This window comes from Takifugu flavidus, chromosome 1, assembly GCF_003711565.1.
Source record: "Takifugu flavidus isolate HTHZ2018 chromosome 1, ASM371156v2, whole genome shotgun sequence".
Lineage (NCBI taxonomy): Eukaryota > Metazoa > Chordata > Actinopteri > Tetraodontiformes > Tetraodontidae > Takifugu > Takifugu flavidus.
Genome location: NC_079520.1, coordinates 17,550,713 through 17,562,246, shown reverse-complemented (window position 1 = coordinate 17,562,246; position 11,534 = coordinate 17,550,713). Strand labels below are relative to the sequence as shown.

Genomic DNA, 11,534 nt, shown 5'->3' with positions numbered 1-11,534 from the left:
CCTTTTGCATCAAAGAAGCTTTATTGCATTGCAAACTGGGGGGGGGGGGGGGGGGGGGTGCACAGTCAGATATAAAGTATGAAATATCAAGGTCAAATAAATAATGACCTGTAAAATTACAATAAAGGTGATTCACAAGTTTCCTTTACTGAAAGCACTTTGGTTTTAGCTTGATGCAGCAAAAAATTATCAGGATACATGTCAGAAAGAGATAAACATCAATATAGATAGATAGATAGATAGATAGATAGATAGATAGATAGATAGATAGATAGATAGATAGATAGATAGATAGATAGATAGATAGATAGATAGATAGATAGATAGATAGATAGATAGATCGATGGATGGATGGATGGATGGATGGATGGATGGATAGATAGATAGATAGATAGATAGATAGATAGATAGATAGATAGATAGATAGATAGATAGATAGATAGATCTTCATTTTTCTTCTCCACCTGCTGCTCCTTCCATCCCTATGCTGTGGTAGGTGTCGTCTTTCATCGTCTTTCTTTGCAGCGCTTCGTACCCCCCCACTGCTGCTCCGCCCCCCCCTCCCTCCATTCCCAGGGTGTGATACACCCCCTCGTCCATTCCAGCCTTTGCCAGGGGTTCATAGTGTCCCTCTTTTTTCGCCCTGTCTGGGTCCGCTTGGTGGATGACGTCGTACTCACTCTCCTTTTGGGCGCCAAGCCTTTGCAGCCTCTCGTATCTGTCGTCCCCCCCCTCTTGTAATTTCAGCGCCACGTCCTCGTACAATGGTCCTGCAATGACAGCGGCCTTTGAAGCTTCCTGCTGTACTGACAGAACGTGACAAATAAGTACCCACCAGTGTGACCACGGCGTCTCTGTTTCCACTTCCTGAAGACTACCACAGCCACTACCACTGTTATTATGAGCAGAATAATGAGGCCGATCATGACTATTCCGATGATTGGGTTATCTGTAGCAGAGGAGCGATGTTTAACAAAAGCTTGGTGGACACAGCATCTTTAGAGGGGCATAACTGTGTGCAGATGCTTGATTTACTCACAGTAGTGACCTTTGCTGATCAAGGTCCTTCCAGAGTCCCACAGGGCCACGCACGCGTAGGTCCCCTTCCCATCCGGCTTCATGGATGCTTGGTTGTTCCCTGGAAGCTTCAAAGGCCGATTTTCCTGGTCCATCTTATACCACATGTAATGAGTCCCAGTTGGGCATTCTGGACAAGAGCAGGAGACTTGCAAAATTCCAGAAACCTTAGGTCTCATTCCGCCCACTGAAATAGAGCACAGACCGTGGTCAACATGATGGAAAAGGCCTTGATACCATTTTTTGGGGGGATTGACGAACCGTGGATGAACAGCTCTTGTGCATCAGAGGCCAGGTCCTGGTCGGCTAAGGTGGTGCTACACTTATAGGCTCCCTGATCTGCTTCTGCCACAGAAAACATCCTGTGGGTGGGGCTGGTGCTGGCCAGCATGACGGCGTTGTTTTTATAAAAAACAACACGAGAAACGTCCTGCCTGTCCCAGCTGAGGCACCTGAGGATCAGACCCCCCCCGACGATCGCAGGCGCGAAATACATCTCCATGGCTAAGCGTTTGTCTGAAACGAGAGGCCACCAAAGGGCTGCTTAGAGATAATTGAATAAATAAACAGAGAAAGAGTGAATGCTGGACGGGCAAAACCACCAACCAAGCTGAAACTTGCAGAGGGTTAAAAATGCAAACAGTATTTTCATTCCTCCCCATGTTTGAAGAACACAGCCGAATCTGCAGGTTGGAACACCTACCCGAGGTCCTGATGGTGACCTGGTTACTTCTCTTGCTTTTATCAGCATTAGAACACCAGAAAACGTTCTCAGGGCTTGTCATGCTATTGGGTTGGAACTCCAAGCTCATGTTGTCTCCCTTTATCAACAACTTAATTAATTTCATTTCGTATCCTCTGATGACGAAGCAGTTCCATCCATGCAGACCACTGCTGTGGTCCAGTCTCAGGGTGACAGAACCACGAGGCTGCATCACTGGCTGGCCGGTCTGCAGGGTGAGGGAAGCTCTGGGGTGGTAGTCTGAATCACATAGAAAAAGCAGCAACATAGCATGAATTCCTTCATTTTTAGGAAGTCAAAGCTCAGTGCGAGGGTGTGTTTAGCTTACTCAGAACGCTGATGGGCAAATTGTTGCTGCTACTTCTTCCATCGATCTCACAGCGATACGTCCCCGAGTGCTTGGAGGCAGCGAATTGTATCTTTATTTCATAATTTGACGTTTGAAGAGCTTTGTCATTGTGGAACCACCTCATCTGACTCATACCATTGCCAGAGTCATTACATCTCAGATAAAATAAGTCCCCAATGTGGACCTGCTGTAAGGGCGGAAACATGACCACTGCAAAAGAAGAAAGAAGTCATACTTTTATTCCCTGAAGCATTTAAGACGTGTCCAGCTTAGAGTAGAGGAGAAATTGGAATTAGTGCTACTCAAAAACAGCAAACATTTGAAAAATTGATTCAAAAAAATAATAAAACAGAGTCAGTGTGAAATACCTGTCTGGCTTTGACCTCCGCCCAAGAAGACGGACGCTGTAAAAATAAATAAATAAATGAAGGATTAAAAAGTCCATGGGTCCAAACCCTCGATACCTTTCACCAAAGATCAACAATTCAATCCTCCAATGTAAAAACAAAAATATTGACAATCCTAAAACCTTCGCCTGACCTGGCAGCAGCAGCAGCAGCAGGTGTTTTCCTCCGGCCATCGTTCACAGACCAGCTGGACTCACTTTACTCCAGGCTTCAGCTACTGAGGAAGTGTGTGGCAACAACGAGGCGTCTCTCTCGTCAGGATTGAAGACTGCGCACACAAATAAATGAAGAGAAACGCAAGATTTAAGATGATGCACACCATTTAATCACGTCTATATGGGGGGTAGGTTAATGCGGTGGGTCTTAACCTGGGTTCAATCGAACCCCAGGGGTTCGGTGAGTCAGTCTCAGGCATTCGGCAGAGGTCAAGACACACACCCGACTCATATGGTGCGGGATGACGCCTCGCTTGGCCCTCATTGGCTGCAGGGAATTTGGCGCTCAGTAGCTGACTTGTGACTGTTGTGATGGCACGTCGTGCGATTTCTTTCTTAACATTTTAACCCCGTTGAGCACGAGCACGAGTACGTACAATATGGATTCACATGTATAACAGATGGGGGTCCTAACAGCGTCCTAACTGAATGATTTGCAGTGCCAAGTTGAGCAATTCTAGCCTAGTACCAAGAAAAATGAAGGAACACTTCCTTCAGCTGCATGAAGGTGCGGAACACAAAAACGCAAGAACTTAAGAACGCAAGAACACAAGAATGCAAGAACACAAAGAACACAAAAACGCAAGAACACAAGAATGCAAGAACACAAGAATGCAAGAATGCAAGAACGCAAAGAACACAAAAACGCAAGAACACAAGAATGCAAGAACACAAAAATGCAAGAACGCAAGAACACAAAGAACACAAGAACACAAGAACGCAAGAACACAAGAATACAAGAACACAAAAATGCAAGAACGCAAGAACACAAAGAACACAAAAACGCAAGAACGCAAGAACACAAGAACACAAGAACACAAGAACGCAAGAACACAAGAATGCAAGAACACAAGAATGCAAGAACACAAGAACGCAACGCTTGCTGGATTCAAGGGGAAGGGAGCCAGATTCGATGAGAAGGCTACTCTGCCTGTTCTCGGATTCGCACCCCTCAGACAGACCGATCCTCACAGCATCATTGCACTGCTGGCTTTGTTCTTTGCTCACAGTGTTGCTAATGCACGGTTCATTTTGTGCACCAGTAAAACATACCTGTCTTGAATTTAAATAAAGAATAAATAATAATTCAAATAAAGAAGGGGTGGAGCTGGTGGGGGGTCAGTACCTTTGGGTTAATGCGATGAATCACTGAGGTACATATGCAACACATCCTGCCGAGTCATTTAAGGACACTGCGGTTTTAAAGTGTGAAATGAGATGATGCTGATGCTCAGCAAACACACGCCAGACTGAGAACTGGGGTCAGTCACTTCTGCTTCTCTGTTATTGCCTAAACACCAGTCCATAACTAAATATACTACAAACACACACACACCCACACACACACACGCACACTGTGTAAGTGTAAGTATATCTTTGTGGGGACTTTGTGCAATCCATTCCCCCAGTTCCTCACTGTCACCAGCACATCACACAAACACCAAACACCCACTCTATTTCTGCTTGTCTTCTCAGAATCTACCAACACCAACTGGTGTGTTTTATGTTGTGTGATGAATCGCTAAGGAGCATTTCTCACGATGAGCACTGCTCACAGCAAGGTTAGCAGACTAAATCCCCTTTCTGTGGGGTTTGCATGTTCTCTCCTGGGTTCTCTGACTTGCTTCTACAGTCCAAAGACCTTGGGTCAATTGTTCTGTCCAAACGTCTGTCTGTCTGTCTGTCTATGTTGCCAATGTGACGAGCTGGAGACTCATCCAGGGTGTCCAGGTGAAGGCAGCATATTATACATAAATGTTAAATGCAAATCCAAATATATATTTTTCTATGTTTGTAAGGTGTTTTGAAATGGAGTTGTGATGATTTTTTTATTATATTTTTTATATATTATATTTTTTTATTTGGCTGTTTTGAGCATTTTTGCCAAGTTAAGAGCAGAATAAAAGAAGATTTAAAAAAACAAACCGATTGGTTGAAAAGTGTCATCTTTGGATTTTGCCTTTTATATAAATAAAAAGAAAAGCATATAGATGTTTGTTGCTATAACACTGCGCTTTGTTGAGGTTCTGATAGTTTTAGCAAAAGAGTGTTAATCACCATTAAAACTGAAAAATTAAATAAGAAGCTTCTGACGGCATTAATTTATATATAATTACATTTAACATTAAATTGCATATATACTATTTATATTTACATTTCATTTACTTATAGACTGTTTAATTCAATTCTATCCAAATTATGTCTATAGCACATTTTATACGACAAGCACAAACTCAGTGTGCTTCACAAAAAAATACAAAGCACAATATTATGTAAGAAATATCTGTAAAAATACATCTAAAAACACAAAAAGAGAAAAACAAGGTAATACTGCAAATGAAAAACCATTAAAAACTAAAAGCTTGTGAGAAAAGAAACGTTTGTAGTCTACTTTTAAAAGAAGATACTGTTGTACCAGACCTGAGTTTGTGTAGTCGGGAGTCGACCAAAATGACCAAAAGCACCGTGAGCTGATTTTGGAATAATGAGAGATTACTTCATGATGTCTGGTGTGTACGCGGTGAGCACGTCAGAGATGTAGGAAGGAGCTGCACCATTCAGAGCTTTACAAGCTATCAGTAAAATATTTCAACCAATACTTGGTTGAATCGAATGTCACCTTTTAGTTCTTGGTAAAACTCATTCTGAACAAGCTGCATTTTATCAAATGCTTGTTTTGTTACTCCCAGGAAAAGTGCGTTGCAGTGGTCAAACCTACCGAAACTAAAAGCAGTAACCAACTTCTGAGAATCTGGTGAGGCTAAAATGGCTCTAACTGGAGAAATGTTTCTGAGATGGTAAAGAGCAGAAATAAGAAATAAGCTTCTTAAAAAACAAGGTCAGCATCGATAATCACACTAATCACATGCTGACATGGATTCACAGACAAGGGAGTTTATCTTCCCAGGGCTCAGGTGGGCAGCAGAAACAGATGGGTATATTTGGGCGTCGTCAGCATAGGAATGATATGGAATATTGTGTTTATTAATTATGCCGACAGGTGGGAGCATGCACAAATTAAACACAAGGAGGCCAAGAATAGACCCTTGCAGAACGCCACATGAAATGCTCCCATTCTCTGATTTAAAGTGACCAACAGACACAGAGTAGGACCTATGAGTAAGGCAGGAAGAGAGCCAGCTAAGATCAGTTCTTTGAGGCCTACGCAGTGCTGAATGGCTTTGGTTGGGGCAGAAATTGCAGAGAGTGAGGGCAGTATGGGACTGTGAAGTTGTAAAGTAGTGAGCTGCACCAGCAGCAATACTGGCTGTAATGCTGGCAACTTTGAGATTGAAATAAACTACAAATTCTTTGCATTTTTCTGAGGAGTAAAGCTCAGGAGGAATTGAACTAGGAGCTTTATCACTTCTACTAAACAGAATCTTGAAATTATTAAGATTTTTAGTAATAATTAGAGAGAACTAGTTCTGCCTAAATCTTCGTATTTCAGTGTTATATATGCTGAGCATCCCTCTCTAGTTAATATAGTCCTCTTTCAGGTTTCTTTTGGGGCAATACTCTCTTTTTTAGTGATTTCACACTATCTATATTCCTCCATGGTGCTTTCAACTTAAATAAGGTTTAGTTGTCCCATTTAGCTAAATATGAGAAAACTAGTTGTGACGTTTTGACATTCGGCGCCCCATGTGCAGCATTCGTATGTATGGTATATTTCTATGATTGTCAGGATGCAGAAAGAATGAAACACGGGACATTTACAGCTAACTCATTCAAATGTTAGACTCAATCGAACTTTAAACTTAAACGGTATGGAGTTAAATTCCATATCCCAGTATAATTAGGTTGGATGACCCTGTACAATATGAAAGTGGTATTTTATACAGATAATTAAAACTAAAAATACAATAAACTTGACAGCCTTGATCATAAAGACATTGATCTGCTCTGACACAGCTGCGCAAATAGAAAGAAAAAGTGAAACCCAAAAATTTCAAGTTGGGCAGAACCAAACAGTAGCAGGGAAAATGGAAAATTTAGGCCTTTTTTGTGTCCTGCATATTGTGCCCAGTCACTCATCATCAATAATTCTGTAGCCTTTAAAAATATACCAGTATAAGTCACAAAACACACCCAACTCATTTAAATATGACCTTTAGTGAGCAGACCTGTCGACCTCTGCTTTCAGTACCTCAAAACAACCACCAGAGGTCATTAATGAGCCAGCCCAGCGGCGCAGCGGTGGGAGGAATCAAAAGCCATAATATCCATGTAAAGGTTTTTGATAGGATTTCAGAGCTGAATAAACACATCCATCTTTTTATTCAATATAATTTTTTCTCTTTTTTTCAAAGCAGAGTGCTGCCACAATGACATGAATCAATAATATTCAGGTAACATTCTGTAATTTGAAATAAACCTATTAAAACGCAAAAAAATCCTGTACATCGTGTATTTACTATGTTCAGTCTGCAACCTTCTCCTGTTCTTTCCTCTAGTGTGTTAACTCTGCAGAGACTCTGGGCTGTAAAAGCCAGTGGGACTATTACGGGGGAAGCGTGCTGAGTTCACGTCGTGGGCCATTGAAGGAGAGCCCCCAGTACAGCTCTTATGCCGTCCTTAAGAGTCTGGAATTATCAGGATGATCCAGAGTGCACTATTTTGTGCGTTAATGTATTTCAAGCAGGCTTACCTTCATCTGTCCTCAGGCCTAAAAGCATACATTTAAGCATAATGCATCAACTACTCCAACTGCATTTAATGCACAGAAACTGTTTTTTTTAATTATTGCAGAAATGTATTAATAAAGTTTTGGGAAAAGTTGATGATGGAGGTCCTGCTCAGCCGTCAGCAGCACTGTGGATTAAATTGAATGTTTTAGGTTTCCTTTTGAGGCAGGTTGCCTGGGGGCCTCGTGTGCCATAATGGTAAACGAGTGGGGGGAAAAGGGTTATTATTAATATTATTAAAATTAGAACTATTAAATATCAGAAAGTACAACACTGCTAAAACATCAGGTGTGTTGCAATGAAGCTTTTCCAAACCAACCGAAACAACTGGATTCTCAGGTTAGTTGATGCCTGATGTGTGTTTATTTTCGCTTTCTCAGTTTGGTCCTGTCCTGTCCTGTCCTGTCCTGTCCTGTCTCGTCCTGTCCTGTCTCGTCCTGTCCTGTCCTGTCCTGTCCTGTCCTGTCTCATCCTGTCCTGTCCTGTCCTGTCCTGTCCTGTCTCATCCTGTACTGTCTCGTCCTGTCCTGTCCTGTCCTGTCCTGTCCTGTCCTGTCCTTTTGTCTCTACCTCCCTTTTACCCTCGTGTGTCTCAGCAGTGTCTCATCTGTGCCTCATTGTCCCCACTCCTCTCCTCATTTATTTATACCTGCTTCACCTTCCTTCCCTCTTGTGTCAGACTGTACTTCCTTAAGTACCCAGCTTTCATCCCATGCCTTTCTTCAGATTATTCTCCTGTCTTGACTTGTCTCGCTTGGATTTCTGACCAGATTATGCCTGATGATTTACTGGTTGTGGACTGATTTCAGTTGAAAAAGTAAAGGTTTAAACTTCTTGAACAGTTGCTATTTCAGTTGTTCTTAATACTATTCCGGTTCCAATGACATGCATCCGATGGAAGTGAAAGATTAAGGTTCAAGACATCATGACACCAGATGGGTACGATGATTTATGGACTGACTGAAATAATTAATAAGAGAAAGGGAAGGAGGAGAACATTTCAATACAATGGTGGATGGGTGACAAAAGAAAGAGAAGGAAAAGAGGAGATAGCAAATGATTGAATAGAGGAGGTTCACAGGTCCACATAGGCAGGCTAAAGGAGAGAGAAAGGGAGGGGGAGAGAGAGAGAAGGAGAGAGAGAGAGAGAGAGAGTAGGTGAAAGTGTGCAGCCCACTGACGCTCCCTCAGACACTGATGCATGATACCAGAATAGAAAGCATGCAAATGTTGGGGGAAAAGGAACAAGATTATTTTCTCATTCATATTTCCTGACCTGGATCTTTCTCTAATTTTGCTGCTCCGACCTCTTTTTGCTCTCTGTGGTTTATGAAGGAGGTCGCTGCGGATAAAAGCGGGAGCATCGCAGGCTGAACTACACACTGGAAGGTATTTATCTTTTTATGATGCATTGGAACAACAAACTGAGTGATGCAAAGTGTCCAGAGTACAAAAGAAAAGCACAGAAAGGAGTAATTGGGCAAATAAAAAAGTGATGCTATTGTAAGGTGCTCTGGAAGACCTCACTGCTTCATCTTTAGAAAAATGGGGGGGTCGTCTGGAATGAGGTTTTATAGAGGTGTTCAGAAGAGTAAAGTGAGGCAGAGAACAATCGCAGAGCCTTGAACTCCGTATCAATCCAGAAAACAGCTTCTGAGAAAGTAAAGGGAAGTGTCGGCTAATGTATGCTACTTATGCTAAAGCTTCTTTTTGTTTTTGGGAGTTCAATTAAGAAACATACATCAAAGAATTCTTGCATGGCATTGCTGACCATGAAGAAATGAATTTCACGAAACCAGGCTTCCCTACAGTTGCAGCTATATGGGAATAATTAAACCTCCAAAGACTTGTTAAGACCCCATTTCATGTAGATTATTCTATTCAATTATGCCTCCATAATTGTAAAGAAGTATTTTAAAACTGCCTCCTTGAAGTAGTAGAAACTAGGTTATGACATGCTGTAATCCATGGGTGTGTTTTTGGGAGTTCAATTCATGAAATGTCTATCCTAATGGGGTCCAAACAGTAACAGTGTTCTCTTAAAGACATAAAATCACAACATGACGTACAAGTGTCAAACACACTCACCTATATATGTCAGCGGTTGAAGAAGAGGACATTCTCCAAGGATCCAATAAATGTTCTAATTCTCTTTCTTTCTCTTTCTCTCTCTCTCTCTCTCTCTCTCTCTCACACACACACATACACCCACCCAGGCGCACATACCATAATTGGCTTTGCACAGCTTCCTAAAACTGACCTCACAGGACATGCTGCACAACAAGCAGTTCTTCCCCTCAGATAAATGCACCTTTGGGAGTTCATTTGGGAAAAAAAAAGAAAATAAACTAGGCAATTTAGAGCGGTGGGCGCGCGAAGATTAATGGTGTCCTAACAAACAAGACCTTCAGACCATGGGAATTTGGAGTGGTTTTGTGCGACTAATGCCAAAAGAAAATGCGATTATGAAACAGCTGGGGCTTTCAGTGTGCTCCGACTGCTCTGCACTTGCTGGGAGGCTCTACGAAGAGGGGAGAAACCCCTGACAACTTACTCCCACTCCCCTGCCCTGGTGTTCTTTTTCTGCCCGATCCTGTTCTGTCCTCTGTCGTATCTGCAGGAGGAACAAGTGTCAATAGGCAGACTGGTCAGTGGAGCCCATGTGACAGTGCTTTGATTCAGGAACTCCCCGGGGTGTCGAAATGAGGCGTTGCAGCACAGACAGACAGGCAGGAAGGAAGAATACTGTGTGACAGCTCAATGCTGTGGAGGAACATGGCTCATTAGCTGTAACTATAACTAGCAAAAGAGGAAAAAATGAAGCAACGCCTGCAACAAAATGTTTCTTAAATCAGTCCCATCGGACCATCAAAGTAGGGTGCAGCCGTAAGAAAAACACGTTCCTAACATCCTGGGCACGTTTTTTGCTCTGACATCCTCACCCTCTGATAACCTTGAAGAATCATTCCATGTGTAAACAAAAATCATGTTCCGATATCTTTTTTTTAATGAACTTGTAAAGTTTGCTTATATCTTTTTCCTCATTAAGACAGAGCTGTTTCTCCTGATGCTGCAGGCGTTTCATTACTATACACCAGGAGATTTCCCCCGTGGGAAGATCTGGAGTTTTACCGTGAGCCAGGAAAGCAGGAGCAGGCAAACTGCGGCATTTCCGCCATTACCCAGAACTCAAGGAGCTGCTGCGTTTATAAACACAGATCCCAAATATTAAGATGTAGTCTACAGATGAATAAAAGCTGCAGCACACAGCAATTTAATCCAATGCATGCAAGGAAATGCGAACGCTTTTGTTGCCGAAGTATCAGGCTGACGTAGTCGACCCAGCCTGCCTCTGCAGGAATGACCATTTAATGTGTTTTTCCCCCCCAACTGTTCTCACACAGAGAAGGTTTGATGTGACCAATGTGTTCGTACCCTGTGTCGCCTCCTTCTTTTGGTTCCTAAAGCTTAAATGAACTTTAGCGATTAAATTTTCATTCATATAAAGAATTAATGGACTTCCTGTTTGTTCCATCCAATTACACGGCGGGTGGACAGGCTCTAATGGGAGATGACAGGGGTCCTCAGTCTGCCAGCCATGTCTAACAACATTTATTAGCATCTTGTTGACTTTTGTCTCTCAGTATTGCCCTAATGTCAATGGACATACGAGGTAAGTGAAAGTGTCACTGGTGGACCGTCCAGTTCTGCTCCTTTATCCGTCACAGAATGCACCTACTGGCCAGGAGCCTGCACTCATCTCCTGCCTAGTTTGTCTTTCAGTGTATCTCAACTCTGATGTTGATTTAAAATAAAGATACCTGCAAAGACATCTTCGTGTGCTAAATGCTTTGACCCAGCGTCTGCGCTTTTCATGTCACTTCTGTTGTGACTCAGAAGGCGGCCTGCTGCCCTGGCTGCCTTGGAAGCCTCTGTGTTCATGGCACGAGCCGGTGTTCCAGCGGAGCCGGGTGGAGGCTTCCGCGCGTGCTCCAGCCGACCCAATTACCCAGTCAGAGGGGAAAGACAGCCCACTTTTACCAGCACGGCACTCCC

General features: G+C 42.7%; 1 protein-coding gene across 2 annotated transcripts; it reads right to left on the bottom strand.

The window, feature by feature from the left end:
* Positions 1–2: 2 nt before the first annotated feature.
* LOC130522569 (uncharacterized) lies at positions 3–9,732 on the bottom strand. Of its 2 annotated transcripts, none has more exons than XM_057027091.1 (9): positions 9,567–9,732; positions 2,709–2,843; positions 2,537–2,572; positions 2,148–2,378; positions 1,781–2,059; positions 1,339–1,593; positions 1,040–1,264; positions 836–949; positions 3–770 (listed from the first exon to the last, which is right to left on the bottom strand). In XM_057027091.1, exons 2-9 carry the CDS (start codon positions 2,746–2,748, stop codon positions 448–450), a joined length of 1,503 nt encoding a protein of 500 aa, XP_056883071.1. In that variant the 5' UTR covers positions 2,749–2,843; positions 9,567–9,732; the 3' UTR covers positions 3–447. The 2 variants fall into 2 exon arrangements, with proteins under 2 accessions (XP_056883071.1, XP_056883078.1); XM_057027098.1 differs by lacking the exon at positions 9,567–9,732 and adding an exon at positions 5,212–5,318.
* Between the last annotated feature and the right edge of the window lie 1,802 nt (positions 9,733–11,534).